The 17316-nt window shown below is 40.5% G+C and overlaps 1 protein-coding gene across 2 annotated transcripts in view; it reads left to right on the top strand.

The window, feature by feature from the left end:
* Nucleotides 1-17316, top strand: part of LOC128704203 (uncharacterized) — a gene marked incomplete at its 5' end in the record, with an annotated part of 80594 nt that overhangs the window by 24769 nt on the left and 38509 nt on the right. For both annotated transcript variants that reach the window (XM_070099054.1, XM_070099055.1), the window contains 7 exon segments: nucleotides 462-571; nucleotides 762-975; nucleotides 1178-1336; nucleotides 1702-1836; nucleotides 1991-2642; nucleotides 3806-3951; nucleotides 14516-14663. In XM_070099054.1, coding sequence (XP_069955155.1) covers nucleotides 462-571; nucleotides 762-975; nucleotides 1178-1336; nucleotides 1702-1836; nucleotides 1991-2642; nucleotides 3806-3951; nucleotides 14516-14663 — 1564 coding nt within the window.

Below are 17316 nucleotides of genomic sequence, written 5' to 3'. Positions count from 1 at the left end.
GAAAGGTGGAGGGAGGGGGTAAAGGAGGTTTTGTGTGCGAGGGGCTTGGACTTCCAGCAGGCATGCGTGAGCGTGTTTGATAGGAGTGAATGGAGACAAATGGTTTTTAATACTTAACGTGCTGTTGGAGTGTGAGCAAAGTAACATTTATGAAGGGGTTCAGGGAAACCGGCAGGCCGGACTTGAGCCCTGGAGATGGGAAGTACAGTGCCTGCACTCTGAAGGAGGGATGTTAATGTTGCAGTTTAAAAACTGTAGTGTAAAGCACCCTTCTGGCAAGACAGTGATGGAGTGAATGATGGTGAAAGTTTTTCTTTTTCGGGCCACCCTGCCTTGGTGGGAATCGGCCAGTGTGATAATAATAATAATAATAAATTAACAGTAGCAATATTTTCAATTGTGTTGATATAATTTGTATAGTACTGCAGTACAGTTGCACTGAATTTTGTAAATGGTTTCAGGTGTATGCCATTCTGCATGGAACACATGGGATGAGTGAAACCAGAGAGCTGCAGTCAAAGCAGACTGGCCAGTTGTTTACACGCGGGGCTCTCTGTACCTTTATTTTGACGTAAGTATTGTAGAGTGAATGATAATTAAAAGTAGAAAGTTGCAATGTATGTTAGTCTGTCAGTAACTTCCAGATAATATTAAATAAGTTATTTACAAAATGGTAATTGTAAAACAAATAGCTTCAAGCTGGAATTTTTAAAATTATAATCCAGTAATATAGGTTTTTATGTATCTCTAAATATTAACAGAACTGCTGAGCCACTGGGGGACATCCTGAAGGTTCAGTTATGGCATGACAATAGTGGAAGTGATTCTGGGTGGTATGTGTGTGAAACAAGTGTGGGTGACCTTGTGCTGGGGGCCAGGTATGCATACCCATGCTACCGATGGCTGTCAGTTCAAGCCGAGGATGCCAAGGTGGAGAGGGAGATTACACTAGAGAGCCCTACAACATTTTTACAGGTATGTCATTTGATTCTTATACAGAATGGGAATTCTAGTAGCTCTTTGTATTTAAAACACAAGGAAAATTTGAATCTTATATAAATTATAAAAATGAGAAAAATAACATTTCAGTTTTGTATCATATACTAGAGTAAAATAATTTATTTTAGTTTGATTAATTTTTTCTGCAAATTGCTACATTATTTTTTGTAAATTTTAGGATTTTGAGCATTTCCTGCCTCAGTATGCCAGTGAGCACATGTTATGGACTTCACTGCTAACTACCTCTAGCACAGCCAAGCTGTTTCGTCTTCAGAGACTCACCATATGCCTCATTGTATGCCTTTGCATGGGCACAGTCTCCCTTGGTGTGGTACAGGTGAGTTATGCAATTAGGATCAGAGAGTTTCATTTCAACTCAAAAATGAGATCCTTTAGCCAGTTTTGAGTTCTGGAGATTCGAAGTACAGTGCCTGCTTTCTGAAGGATGCATGAGGATGTCTGGAGATGGGATGTGTATTGCCTTCACTCTGAAGGATGGGTGGGGATGTTGCAGGTCAGAGATCATCTGAATTGTAATATCTGTCCACTTCGGTCAAAACAGCTACTGAATGAGTGATAATGTGTTCCCTTCTTTGGGTTACCCTACCTTGGTGAGATATGATCAGTATGGTTAAAACAATTTCATAAACATTATGCAGTAGAATCAATAATGTATTAAGCATTTAAATATGTACTTTGCAGAAAATCAACACTGAACATACAATGATGGTGCCAGACATGCATATAGAATCACTCTACTATGGTGGCATCATTGCTTTGCTTTTGTTACCAGTCCAGTGGTTGCTGGAAATGGCTTTCAAAATGAGCAATAGACTGGTTAGTATCATATTTTCAAACAGTTTGCCTTATTACTAGCAGCTTTGGTCTGTGAACTGTACATGTAACATGCATTAACAAGCTAGTAATATATCTACAGTAATTTTAGGATAGAAAAATTAAGAAATAATATTAAAGCAAATTTTTGTTTCAGGAAGAGAAAGAATATAATGCTAAAGCTGTGTTAGACACACTCAGAGCTTCCAAAGAAATGTCACCTCCAGCAACCAGCGATAGAAACCAAAATGGCCAAGATGATGGTGAAGATCCAGCTCATGATATTTATGATACTAATGCAAAGATATGGAGGAATTTAGTGAATTGGGCTCAGACAACAGAGCTCTCCAATTTAAACGGAGAGCTGCATTCGGCATTATTTCAGGGCCAAGATAACATGCAGGTTACACAGCGAGCAAGATCAGAGGCCGACCATGATCTTGGCAGTGCTGAGTTGATGAGCAACACTCATGAAACACCAACCACAACAACACTCCCAGCAAACATAACAAGGATTATAAATCATCAACATGAAGTTACAAACACTAAAAAATGCTCCCCAACTATTTTGAGCTTTTTCTCCGAGTTGAGGAAGACATTTAACTACATCCTTCACTTTGTGGCAAAGAACAGGAGATCGAAAAGTAAAAAGAGAAATAAATTGGAGGAAGATGGTTGGGATGCTGAAGAAGATGTAGATGATGATGATGATGATGATGACTTAGAAAGTGATGAACTAGGAGTGACATCCAGCATCACTTTTATCTTTTCTCAATGTGTTGGGTGGATAGTTTGCTGTTTCTTTGCTGGTGAGTATAAATACTTTCTTATTGATGTAAAAAAAAGGATGCTTAGAAAATGCAGTTTAAGCTTAAACTTTCTTTACATTTGCCTTGTGACTGATGTTAAAGCTATTTTTATTTTGTTCAGAGGGTTTTTTTCTTGGCAAATGGTGCAAAAAATAAAATGGAATACACCAAACTCACTACACACATTTCCTCATGATAATTTTATTTCCCAAAAAGATATAGTGTATTAAGAGTTAAGATTTGTTTGGATTTTTAACCCAGAGGGTTATCCACCCAGGATAACCCAAGAAAGTCAGTGAGTCATCGAGGACTATCAGTCTTATTTCCAGTGGGGCGGTCCTTTAGTCTTGTCCCCCAGGATGAGACTCACACCAGTCGACTGACACCCAGGTACCTAGTTACTGCTAGGTGAACAGGGACAGTAGGTGCAAGGAAACGCACACAACATTTCCACCCGGCTGGGGATTGAACCCCAGACACTCAGTGTGTGAGGCAGGAGTGTTACCTACCTAACCATGTTTGTACAGGTATTGTAAAGTGCCACACCAATCCTTTCCACACACTTGTGTATCAATAAGTAACAGTGACTAGAATTAAGGAAAATGTAATATTTTCTTGTGGTTTTTAGGCTATTTAAAAAAAAAAATGAAGCATTTTTGGAGGTCCAAGGAAAGTAATCTCATTTTTCTATATGCAGTTAATGCTATTTCTGTTAAAGTGCCAATTTCTCAGGAATGTAATCTGCATGTTAGCTGAAATTTTTACTTCTTGGTTTATGGAACAGCACATCAAGATATGTTAAAAGTAGATTTTTATCAGCATGAGTGAAATTACATTTTTCAAAATTAGAGCCATATCTTGGATAAACACCATGATCCTTGCCTTTGTAAAGGGAACTGATAGGGAACCCCTATTGAGAGTTAGTGGAATTTATCAGTTGCAAATCAGGAAAATCTATCTTGTTTATTCCATGCTTAAACAGCATAAACTTTGTGATATTTTGTATGCTTTTCTTTAGGCCATCAGTCCAGATAAATATTACTTCAGTTTCTTTTAGCTGTGGGTAGTAAATATGTCCAGTATATAATTTACACTGTAATTTAGAGCCCTGTATATTTAGTTTGAGAATTTATAGCTCTCTTACCTGTCTATGATTTTTTCAGCTCTGTGCTGTATGGTTCTGTTTGTACGAGGGTCAGGGATGCCCATGGATTATGGATCTTTGTGGATTCACATTATATACATAACACTATGCTTCTCTGTGTTTATCATGCAGCCTCTTGTTGTCGTCATCTACACCTTGTATAAGGTGAGTGCCTGCAATATTACAGGTCAACTAAAATTGATGATGTGGAAATAAAGCTGTAGGTTTTTATTTTTTTTTATTAACACATCGGCTGATTCCCACCAAGGCAGGGTGGCCCGAAAAAGAAATTTTTTTATCATCATTCACTCCATCACTGTCTTGCCAGAAGGGTGCTTTACACTACAGTTTATAAAGCTGCAACTTTAACACCCGTCCTTCAGAGTGCAGGCACTGTACTTCCCATCTTCAGGACTCAAGTCCGGCCTGCTGGTTTCCCTGAGTCCCTTCATAAATGTTACTTTGCTCACACTCCAACAGCACATCAAGTATTAAAAACTATTTGTCTCCATTCACTCCTATCAAATACGCTCATGCATACTTGCTGGAAGTCCAAGCCCCTCACACACAAAACCTCCTTTACCCCCCTCTCTCCAACCTTTCCTAGTCTGACCCCTACCCCGCCTTCCCTCCACTACAGATTTATACACTCTTAAAGTCAGTCTGTTTCGTTCCATTCTCTCTACATGTCCGAACCACCTCAACAGTCCTTCTCAGCCCTCTGGACAACAGTTTTGGCAATCCTGCACCTCCTCCTAACTTCCAAACTACGAATTCTCTGCATTATATTCACACCACACATTGCTCACAGACATGACATCTCCACTGCCTCCAGCCTTCTCCTCGCTGCAACATTCATCACCCACGCTTCACACCCATATAAGAGCGTTGGTAAAACTATACTCTCATACATTCCCCTCTTTGCCTCCAAGGACAAAGTTCTTTGTCTCCACAGACTCCTAAGTGCACCGCTCACCCTTTTCCCCTCATCATTTCTATGATTCACCTCATCTTTCATAGACCCATCCGCTGACATGTCCACTCCCAAATACTATCTGAATACATTCACCTCCTCCATACCCTCTCCCTCCAATCTGATATCCAATCTTTCATCACCTAATCTTTTTGTTATCCTCATACTCTTACTCTTTCCTACATTCACTTTTAATTTTCTTCTTTTACATACCCTACCAAATTTATTCACCAACCTCTGCATGAATTTGTAGTTTTTTTTTTTTTTTTTCCCAACAAATCGGTCGTCTCCCACCGAGGCAGGGTGACCCAAAAAAGAAAGAAAATCCCCAAAAAGAAAATACTTTCATCATTCAACACTTTCACCTCACTCACACGTTATCACTGCTTTTGCAGAGGTGCTCAGAATACAACAGTTTAGAAGCATACACGTATAAAGATACACAACATATCCCTCCAAACTGCCAATATCCCAAACCCCTCCTTTAAAGTGCAGGCATTGTACTTCCCATTTCCAGGACTCAAGTCCGACTATATGAAAATAACCGGTTTCCCTGAATCCCTTCATTAAATATTACCCTGCTCACACTCCAACAGATCGTCAGGTCCCAAGTATCATTCGTCTCCATTCACTCCTATCTAACACGCTCATGCACGCTTGCTGGAAGTCCAAGCCCCTCGCCCACAAAACCTCCTTTACCCCCTCTTTCCAACCCTTTCGAAGACGACCCCTACCCCTCTTTCCTTCCCCTATAGATTTGTATGCTTTCCATGTCATTCTACTTTGATCCATTCTCTCTAAATGACCAAACCACCTCAACAACCCCTCTTCTGCCCTCTGACTAATGCTTTTATTAACTCCACACCTTCTCCTAATTTCCACACTCCGAATTTTCTGCATAATATTTACACCACACATTGCCCTTAGACAGGACATCTCCACTGCCTCCAACCGTCTCCTCGCTGCTGCATTTACCATCCAAGCTTCACATCCATATAAGAGTGTTGGTACTACTATACTTTCATACATTCCCTTCTTTGCCTCCATAGATAATGTTTTTTGACTCCATATATACCTCAACGCACCACTCACCTTTTTTCCCTCATCAATTCTATGATTAACCTCATCCTTCATAAATCCATCCGCCGACACGTCAACTCCCAAGTATCTGAAAACATTTACTTCTTCCATACTCCTCCTCCCGAATTTGATATCCAATTTTTCTTTATCTAAATCATTTGATACCCTCATCACCTTACTCTTTTCTATGTTCACTTTCAACTTTCTACCTTTACACACATTCTCAAACTCATCCACTAACCTTTGCAATTTTTCTTTAGAATCTCTCATAAGCACAGTATCATCAGCAAAAAGTAACTGTAGGTAATTTTATAAATACTGTAGATGGAAGTGTGCAAAGTTGCTGTAATATACACTATTTTCTGATTGAGCATTGAGGATTTTTTTTTTTTTTTTTTTTTTGCCACATTGGCCATCCACCACCAAGGTATGGAAAGGCAGTTACCTCCAGTCATTTAATTGCTTTCTTGCCTGAAGTGTACAAACTTGTCATTTCAGATGATCTTCCAAAGAGGAAAATCCCTACCCTCCTTGAGAGTGCAGGCATTGTACGTCCCACTTCCAGGAATCAAGTTCGGCTAGCAGGTTTCTCTTTATAAATGTTACCGTGTTCACACTTAGTGTGAACACATCAGACCCTATGATCCACTTACTCAGATCATACACTCACACACATACCTGCTGGATGCTCAAGTCTCTACCACTTAAAACCTCCTTCAATCCTTCCTTCCAACACTTCTGGGAACATACTCCTGTGTCTCCACCCTGGATTTCTGCACCCTTTTCTCCATCCTATTCTGCTCTGTCCTTTCTAAATGGCCAAACCATCTCAACTCCTAATCTATCCTTGATTTATAGTTTTTTGTAGCCCCACACTGTCTTTGCAAAGTTAGTTAATAAAGTTTGAAAACAGTTATGGCTCTATTTTTTTTGTCACTTACGACTGGTTAATTGTCCAAGTCTAACCAAAACGTCACTTTAAGGTTTAATCTATGTGCAGGTTATTTGTGTATTGTTCCAGTCACGGTATTGTGCCTATTTATTCTTCACTTGTATTTAAAATTCCGAATTGTTTAGTTCATATAATTATTTAAAAAATAAATGGGTGGATACAGGGATTATTGGAAATTGGGGAGACTGATTGAAAGGCTGTGTAGCAAATAGATTTCTTGTTAGGGGTGAAAGTGATAAATGTCACATGGGAATGTGAGAAGATGGAAAGAATATTTTGAGTTGTTAGAGGCAGATGATGAAAGAGAGGCAGAGGTTTAATGTATGGGGCAGAAAGGAATAGGATTTGCTAAGAGGGAAGAGCCAGACAGGGGCATGAAGGAAATAGGTGAGGTACAGCAATAGGAATGAATATGATTAAGACATAAGATGTTAAAACTAGGCAATGATATAGTTTTTGTATGGTTGGAAAAATTGTTTCATATATGTTTGAAAGAAGGGAAGGTATGTAAGGATTGGTAAAGGTCATGCATAGTTTCTTTTAATATAAAGAAAGGGGAGAAAAAACAAGTTAAGAATTTAGGACAGATCTCCATTGAGCAAAGTGTAAAGAATATGGCAGAGTTGTTACTAAAATATAGGCTAATAAAGAATGTTTACAAATCTGGGATGGATTGGTGTAGGGACACATCCAAGAAGAGTTGGAAGAAGGTTATGAAAGATTTTGAGAGATTGCTGCTGCATCATTGAATAAGTACATGTGAGAGTGATACATTCACAAGAGTTGAGGAAAGTTGTTTTTGGTAATTGACACACTTTTGGAGTGTGAAGTTTGCAAGGGTTATATTCCTAGAGGTCTTGCAATTCCCAGATTCACAAATAATACAAAAATTCTGTCTGTAAAATGCATTCTTTCAATTTTTTGCTGCTTCTGTTTTAGGCCATATTTCATGGGTAAGGCAGCTGGGATTGATGGGATAAAGATAGAAATGTTAAAAGCAGGTGGAGATGTAGTTTTGGAGTGGTTGGTGCTATTATTTAATAAATGTATGGAAGAGGGTAAGGTACCTAGGGATTGGCAGAGAGTATGCATAGTTCCTTTGTATAAAGGCAAAGGGGACAAAAAAGAGTGCAAAAATTATAGGAGGATGAGTCTGTTGTAGCTACAGTTAGAGTAAGAGGTAGATGGGACAAGAGGAAAATGGCAACAACAAGTAAGTGGGAGGTGAAAGTGTATAAACTAAGGGAGGAGGAAGTTCGGGTGACATATAAGCAACTATTGGCAGAAAGGTGGGCTGGTGCAAGGATGAGTAGTGGGGGGGGTGGGTTGAAGAGGGTTGGAATAATTTTAAAAATGCGGTATTAGAATGTGGGGCAGAAGTTTGTGGTTATAGGAGGGTGGGTGCAGGAGGAAAGAGGAGTGATTGGTGGAATGATGAAGTAAAGGCTGTGATAAAAGAGAAAAAGGTAGCTTATGAGAGGTTTTTACAAAGCAGAAGTGTTATAAAAAGAGTAGAGTACGTATATGGGGAGTAAAAGAAAGGTGAAGAGAATGGTGAGAGAGTGCAAAAGGAGAGCAGATGATGGAGTGGGAGAGGCACTGTCAAGAAATTTTAATGAAATTAAGAAAAAATTTTGGAGTGAGTTAAACAAGTTAAGAAAGCCTAGGGAATGAATGGATTAGTCAGTTAAAAACAGGATAGGGGAGCTAGTAGATGGGAAGATGGAGGTATTGGGTAGATGGCGAGAATATTTTGAGAAACTTTTAAATGTCGACGAAGAAAGGGAGGCGGTAATTTCATGCACTGGCCAGGGAGTTATACCATCTTTTAGGAGTGAAGAAGAGCAGGATGTGAGTGTGGGGAGGTGTGTGAGGCATTACGTAGAATGAAAGGGGGTAAAGCAGCTGGAACTGACGGGATCATGACAGAAATGTTAAAAGCAGGGGGTGACAAAGTGTTGGAGTGGTTGGTATTTTTGTTTAATAAATGTATGAAAGAGGGGAAAGTACCTAGGGATTGGCAGAGAGTGTGTATAGTCCCTTTATATTAAGGGAAGGGGGACAAAAGAGATTGTAAAAATTATAGAGGAATAAGTTTACTGAGTATACCAGGAAAAGTGTATGGTAGGGTTATTATTGAAAGAATTAGAGGTAAGACAGAATGTAGAGTTGCGGATGAGCAAGGAGGTTTTAGAGTGGGTAGGGGATGTGTAAATCATGTGTTTACATTGAAGCATATATGTGAACAGTATTTAGATAAAGGTAGGGAAGTTTTTATTGCATTTATGGATTTAGAAAAGGCATGTGATAGAGTGGATAGGGGAGCAATGTGGCAGATGTTTCAAGTACAGTGGACCCCCGGCATACGATATTAATTTGTTCCTGAGAGCTCATCGTATGCCGAAATTATCATAAAGCGAATTAATTTTCCCCATAAGAAATAATGGAAATCAAATTAATCTGTGCAAGACACCCAAAAGTATGAAAAAAAAAAGTTATACCACATGAAATATTAAGTTTAATGCACACAAACTGAAGAAGACATGCACAGTTAGTAGTACTCTACTAACAATAGTTTACATGACACTTACCTTTAATGAAGATCTGGTGATGATTGATGGGATGGGAGGAGGGGAGAGTGTCAAACTTATTGTTTAGAAGGGGAATCCCCTTCCATTAGGACTTGAGGTATCAAGTCCTTTTCTGGGGTTACTTTCCTTCCTCTTTTAATGCCACCAGGACCAGCTTGAGAGTCACTGGACCTCTGTCGCACAACATATCTGTCCATAGAACTCTCAACCTCTCGTTCCTTTATGATTTGTCTAAAGTGGTTCACAACATTGTCATTGTAATAGTCACCAGCACGGCTTGCAATAGCTGTGTGAGGGTGATTTTCATCCATAAAGGTTTGCACTTCAAGCCACTTTGCACACATTTCCCTAATCTCTTTTTTTCAATTCTATACTAATTCTCACCCTTTTTACCACAGGGATGGCACTAGAAGCTTTCTTGGGGTCCATGGTGACTTATTTTGTAGTTCTTTCTTTCAACACACTGGCTGTATCCCACCGAGGCAGGTTGGCCCAAAAGGAAAAACTAAAGTTTCTCCTTTTACATTTATTAATATATACAGGAGAAGGGGTTACTAGCCCCTTGCCCCTGGCATTTTAGTTGCCTCTTACAACACGCACGGCTTACGGAGGAAGAATTCTGTTCCACTTCCCCATGGAGATAACAGGAAATAAACAAGAACAAGAGCTAGAAAGAAAATAGCAGAAAACCCAGAGGGGTGTGTATATATATGCTTGTACATGTGTGTGTAGTGTAGCCTAAGTGTAAGTAGAAGTAGCAAGACGTACCTGTAATCTTGCATATTTATGAGACAGACAAAAGACACCAGCAATCCTACCATCATGTAAAACAATTACAGGCTTTCGTTTCACACTCACTTGGCAAGACGGTAGTACTCCCCTGGATGGTTGCTGTCTACCAACCTACTACCTAATTATTTTGTAGTTACAAGCTCTAAAAACACTGGGATAATGTGAAATGTACCGAATGTATGCGTAGATGCAACCGCACTGACTGGCTTGTGAACACTGGCGCTGAGGCCACGTGTGGGATGCGTCCTGGACGAATCGCGTGAAGCGAGTTTTTTAACGTGAGGCGACGCAAAATTTTTGCATTAAAATGTATCATATGCCGGATTTAACGTAAGGCGATGAGATCGTATGCCGGGGGTCCACTGTATATGGAATAGGTGGCAAGTTACTAAATGCTGTAAAGAGTTTTTATGAGGATAGTGAGGCTCAAGTTAGGGTATGTAGAAGAGAGGGAGACTACTTCCTGGTAAATGTAGGTCTTAGACAGGGATGTGTAATGTCACCATGGTTGTTTAGTATATTTATAGATGGGTTTGTAAAAGAAGTAAATGCTAGGGTGTTCAGGAAAGGGGTGGGATTAAATTATGGAGAATCAAATACAAAATGGGAAGTGACAGTTACTTGTTGCTGATGATACTGTGTTTATGGGAGATTCTAAAGAAAAATTACAAAGGTTACTGGATGAATTTGGGAGTGTATGTAAAGGTAGAAAGTTGAAAGTGAACATAGAAAAGAGTAAGGTGATGAGGGTATCAAATGATTTAGATAAAGAAAAATTGGATATCAAATTGGGGAGGAAGAGTATGGAAGAAGTGAATGTTTTCAGATATTTGGGAGTTGACGTGTTGGCGGATGGATTTATGAAAGATGAGGTTAATCATAGAATTGATGAGGGAAAAAAGGTGAGTGGTGCGTTGAGGTATATGTGGAGTCAAAAAACGATATCTATGGAGGCAAAGAAGGGAATGTATGAAAGTATAGTAGTACCAACACTCTTATATGGGTGTGAAGCTTGGGTGGTAAATGCAGCAGCGAGGAGACGGTTGGAGGCAGCGGAGATGTCCTGTTTAAGGGCAATGTGTGGTGTAAATATTATGCAGAAAATTCGGAGTGTGGAAATTAGGAGAAGGTGTGGAGTTAATAAAAGTATTAGTCAGAGGGCAGAAGAGGGGTTGTTGAGGTGGTTTGGTCATTTAGAGAGAATGGATCACAGTAGAATGACATGGAAAGCATATAAATCTATAGGGGAAGGAAGGCGGGGTAGGGGTCGTCCTCGAAAGGGTTGGAGAGAGGGGGTAAAGGAGGTTTTGTGGGTAAGGGGCTTGGACTTCCAGCAAGCGTGCGTGAGCGTGTTAGATAGGAGTGAATGGAGACGAATGGTACTTGGGACCTGACGATCTGTTGGAGTGTGAGCAGGGTAATATTTAGTGAAGGGATTCAGGGAAACCGGTTATTTTCATATAGTCGGACTTGAGTCCTGGAAATGGGAAGTACAATGCCTGCACTTTAAAGGAGGGGTTTGGGATATTGGCAGTTTGGAGGGATATGTTGTGTATCTTTATATGTTTATGCTTCTAGACTGTTGTATTCTGAGCACCTCTGCAAAAACAGTGATAATGTGCGAGTGTGGTGAAAGTGTTGAATGATGATGAAAGTATTTTCTTTTTGGGGATTTTCTTTCTTTTTTGGGTCACCCTGCCTCGGTGGGAGACGGCCGACTTGTTGAAAAAAAAAAAAAAAAAAAAAAAAAAAAAAAAAAAAAAAAAAAAAAAAAAAAAAAAAAAAAAAAAAAAAAAAAAAATTTTATCTGTGGAGGCAAAGAAGGGAATGTATGAAAGTATAGTAGTACCAACACTCGTATGTGTGTGTGAAGCTTAGGTTGTAAATGCTTCAGCGAGGAGGTGGTTGGAGGCAGTGGAGATGTCCTGTCTAAGGGCAATGTGTGGTGTAAATATTATGCAGAAAATTCGGAGTGTGGAAATTAGGAGAAGGTGTGGAGTTAATAAAAGCATTAGTCAGAGGGCAGAAGAGGGGTTGTTGAGGTGGTTTGGTCATTTAGAGAGAATGGATCAAAGTAGAATGACATGGAGAGCGTATAAATCTGTAGGGGAAGGAAGGCGGGGTAGGGGCAAAGGAGGTTTTGTGGGCGAGGGGCTTGGACTTCCAGCAAGCGTGCGTGTATGTGTTAGGAGTGAATGGAGACGAATGGTATTTGGGACCTGATGAGCTGTTGGAGTGTGAGCAGGGTAATATTTAGTGAAGGGATTCAGATAAACCGGTTATTTTATATAGCCGGACTTAAGCCCTGGAAATGGGAAGTACAATGCATGCACTTTAAAGGAGGGGTTTGAGATATTGGCAGTTTGGAGGGATATGTTGTGTATCTTTATACGTATTTACTTCTAAACTGTTGTATTCTGAGCACCTCTTCAAAAACAGTGATTGTGTGTGAGTGAGGTGAAAGTGTTGAATGATGATGAAAGAATTTTCTTTTTGGGGATTTTCTTTCTTTTTGGGTCACCCTGCCTTGGTGGGAGACGGCCGACTTGTTAAAAAAAAAAAAGTGTTCGAGTATACCTGGCAAAGTGTATGGTAGAGTTATTATTGAAAGAATTAAGAGTAAGATGGAGAGTAGGATAGCAGATGAACAAGGAGGCTTTAGGAAAGGTAGGGGGTGTGTAGACCAAGTGTTTACAGTGAAACATGTAGGTGAACAGTATTTAGATAATGCTAAAGAGGTTTTTTGTGGCATTTATGGATTTGGAAAAGGCTTATGACAGGGTGGATAGGGGGGCAATGTGGCAGATGTTGCAAGTGTATGGTATAGGAGGTAGGTTACTGAAAGCACTGAAGAGTTTTTATGAGGATAGTGAGGCTCAGGTTAGAGTATGTAGGAAAGAGGGAGATTATTTCCCAGTAAAGTAGGGCTTAGACAAGGATGTGTGATGTCACCATGGTTGTTCAGTATATTTATAGATGGGGTTGTAAGAGAAGTGAATGTGAGGGTCTTGGCAAGAGGTGTGGAGTTAAAAGATAAAGAATCAAACACAAAGTGAGAGTTGTCATAGTTGCTTTTTGCTGATGACACTGTGCTCTTGGGAGATTCTGAAGAGAGGTTGCAGAAGTTGGTGGATGAATTTCGTAGGGTATGTGAAAGAAGAAAATTAAAAGTGAATATAGGAAAGAGAAAGGTTATGAAGATAAAAAGATTAGGCGATGAAAGATTGGATATCAGATTGGAGGGAGAGAGTATGGAGGTGGTGAATGTATTCAGGTACTATTTGGGAGTGGACGTGTCAGCAGATGGGTCTGTGAAAGATGAGGTGAATCATAGAATTGATGAGGGGAAAAGGGTGAGCAGTGCATTTAGGAGTCTGTGGAGACAAGGAACTTTGTCCTTGTAAGCAAAGAGGGGAATGTATGAGAGTATATAATTTTACCAATACTCTTATATGGGTGCGAAGCATGGGTGATGAATGATGCAGTGAGGAGAAGGCTGGAGGCAGTGGAGATGTCATGTCTGAAGGCAGTGTGTGGTTTGAATATAATGCAGAGAATTTGTAGTTTGGAAGTTAGGAGGAGGTGCGGGATTACCAAAACTGTTGTCCAGAGGGCTGAGGAGGGGTTGTTGAGGTGGTTCGGACATGTAGAGAGAATGGAACGAAACAGAATAACTTCAAGAGTATATAAATCTGTAGTGGAGGGAAGACGGGTAGGGGTTGGCCTAGGAAAGGTTGGAGGGAGGGGGTAAAGGAAGTTTTGTGTCCAAGGGGGCTTGGACTTCCAGCAAGCATGCATGAGCGTATCTGATAGGAGTGAATGGAGACAAATGGTTTTTAATACTTGACGCGCTGTTGGAGTGTGAACAAAGTAACATTTATGAAGGGATTCAGGGAAACCGGCAGGCCGGACTTGAGTCCTGAAGATGGGAGGTACAGTGTCTTTACACTACATGTAGTGTAAAGCACCCCTCTGGCAAGACAGTGATGGAGTGAATGATGATGAAAGTTTTCTTTTTCGTGCCACCCTGCCTTGGTGGGAATCGGCCGATGTGTTAATAAAAAAGAAAATATTCTTTAATACTCTGATCTGGTAAATATTATCATTCATATGAAAGACTGATTACCTAGTCAATCAGGCTGTTAATGCTGGTGGCCTGATGACCCTCATTTCCATCACAGCCTGTGCAGCATATGGGAATCTTTATTCAGGAAACGTTTCGCCACACAGTGGCTTCATCAGTCCATAATCCCCACGAATTTGGGGGGACTACTGTACTTGTTGAGCATGAAATTGGGCTAATTATTTATTCAGCATTTTAATAGATAAATTATTCACCAGGTTTGTATGTATCGATGGCTAGGATGCCGAGGATGCATCAGCTCCTGTGTGACCATCCCACTTGACCAGGTGGTAGCTATTTGGAACCGTTATCAAGCAGTTTTATTGGAACAAGTTCATTCAGCAAACATTATGGACAGTGAGAAATGTGAGTATATGTGCTTTTTTATTCTTTACTTGTATTAAAATGTAAAATAGTTAAATTCATATACTGTGGAACCCTGAGTTTCAGCTGTAATCCATTCTAGGAGCTAGGCCTAAACTCGAAATGGCCGAAAGGCAAAGCAATATTTCCCATAAGAAATAATGTATATACAATTAATCTGTTCCAGACCCACAAAAATCTCCACAAAAAATACATTTTTTAAAGAATAACTATAGTTTTGCGACTAAAATGCCGGGAGCAAGGGGCTAGTAACCCCTTCTCCTGTATATATTACTAAATGTAAAAGGAGAAACTTTTGTTTTTTCTTTTGGGCTACCCCGCCTTGGTGGGATACGGCCGGTGTGTTGAAAGAATGAACTATAGTTTTACATACAACACAGATAAATACATATACAGTGGACCCCCGCATAACGATTACCTCCGAATGCGACCAATTATGGAAGTGTATTTATGTAAGTGCGTTTGTACCTGTATGTTTGGGGGTCTGAAATGGACTAATCTACTTCACAATATTCCTTATGGGAATAAATTCGGTCAGTACTGGCACCTGAACATACTTATGGAGTGAAAAAATATCGTTAACTGGGGGTCCACTGTATATTATACAATACATAAATTAAAATTTAAATAAACATTTAAAATAACATTTACTTACCTTTATAAAGAGACTTGCTGGCATCTGGAAGATAGGGAGGAGGAGAGAGAGAGGACTTATTGTTTGGAAGGGGAATCCCCTTCCATAAAGACTTTAGGTAACCAGTCCTTATCTGGGGTTTCTTCCCTTTATCTTTTAAGGCCACAAGGACCAGCTTGAGAGTCACTGGACCCCTGTTGCACAAAATAACTGTCAAGAGTGCTCTGTTTCTGATATCTCTTCAAGATTTTCCTGAAGTGGGACAAGGCTTTGTCACAGAACATGTTGCAGATATGGCTTGTTTCAGCTTGGTCAGGGCGATGCTTTTCAACTAAAGTTTGCAACTCATTCCACTTTGCACACATGTCCTTAATCACTGAAGAAGGCACTGCCTTCACTCCTTCCTCCTCCTCCTCTAAAGCAAGTTCCTCAGCTGTGGTCTGATGCTGTTCCAGTAGAAGCTCTTGCAGTTCGTCAGTGGTAGCTCTTCCCTGTGGTCCTCCACCAACTCTTCCACATCCTTACCACTTGCCTCCAACACTATGGACTTGCCCAATGCCACAATAGAGTCCACAACAGGCAGAGGGTCAACAGGGTCAGGGTCAGCCTCAAGCCCTTCAAAATCCCTCTGGATGACACATTGTGGCCACAATTATCTCCAAGCAGAGTTCAAAGTCCTAGAAGTCACCCCTCCCAAGCCTTACCTCTAAGGCTTATGCCATGGAGGATACTGAAGTGCTTCCTCCAGAACTCTCTTAGGGTCAGCTGAGTGTCTGAGGTCACTTCAAAGCACCTTTCAAACATTGTTTTGGTGTAGAGTTTTTTGAAGTTAGGAATGACTTGCTGGTCCATGGGCTGGAGGAGAGTAGTAGTGTTAGGAGGCAGGAACTTCACTGTGATGAAACTGAAGTCCCTAGACAATAGGTCTTCCAAGTTTGGAGGATGAGCAGGAGCATTGTCCATTACCAGGAGGCACTTGAGTGGCAAATTATTTTCCATGAGGTATTTTTTCACACTGGGGCCAAACACTTCATGGACCCACTTTGAAAATTTGCCTTGTGACCCATGCCTTATTATTTTCTTTCCACAAGACACACAATTTATTCTTGATGACATTGATTTTTTGAACACTCTGGGATTTTCTGAGTGATACACAAGTAAAGGCTTCACTTTAAAATCCCCACTAGCATTAGCACAGAACAAAAGAGTTAGCCTGTCTTTCATAGGTTTGTGCCCTGGCAGTGCCTTTTCCTCCTGAGTAATGTAGGTCCTCTTTGACATTTTCTTCCAAAACACTTGTTGGGGTTTGAATTTTTTAAGAGTCTACGTACGCCTTAAATTCATGCACAAATTTTTCAGCTTCTTGTTTATCTGAACTGGCTGCCTCACCATGCCTTACAACACTGTGTATGCCACTACGCTTCTTAAATCTGTCAAATCAGCCTCTGCTGGCTTTTGAATCACTAACATCAGCACTGGTTCCAGGCATTTTCTTTATAAGATCGGAATGCAACTGCCTTGCCTTTTCAGAAATGATCGACTCTGAAACACTATCACCTGCTATCTGTTTATTGTTGATCCACACCACCAACAACTTCTCAACCTCTTCGACTGTTTGTGATCTTTCGCAACATTAGCTTCCTTGAGTTCTTTTCTCTTCACCAGGATAGAAGTGATAGTCGATTTGTTTTTGCCGTACATCCTGGCAAGCTCCCCCACACGAATGTCACTCATATTCTTCTACTATCTCCTTCTTCACTGCTACGGTGTTCTTCGCTTTCTTTACCACAGGGCCCATGGTGACTTATTTCACAGTCACAATTAATGGCTGGCTGGCTGGATGGATGGATGGATGGCTGCCTGGCTGGCAGGATAAGAGCGCAGGGTAATGTTTACTCAAGGATAAACAACGCTAGACTGGCTCACAGTGCCTGTGCGGACAGGTCTGGTATGCTGGCCGAAACCCGGGGCAACGGCCGAAACGCGGGACAAAATTTGCCC

Source organism: Cherax quadricarinatus, chromosome 66, assembly GCF_038502225.1.
Source record: "Cherax quadricarinatus isolate ZL_2023a chromosome 66, ASM3850222v1, whole genome shotgun sequence".
NCBI lineage: Eukaryota > Metazoa > Arthropoda > Malacostraca > Decapoda > Parastacidae > Cherax > Cherax quadricarinatus.
This window is presented reverse-complemented; position numbering and strand designations above follow the sequence as displayed.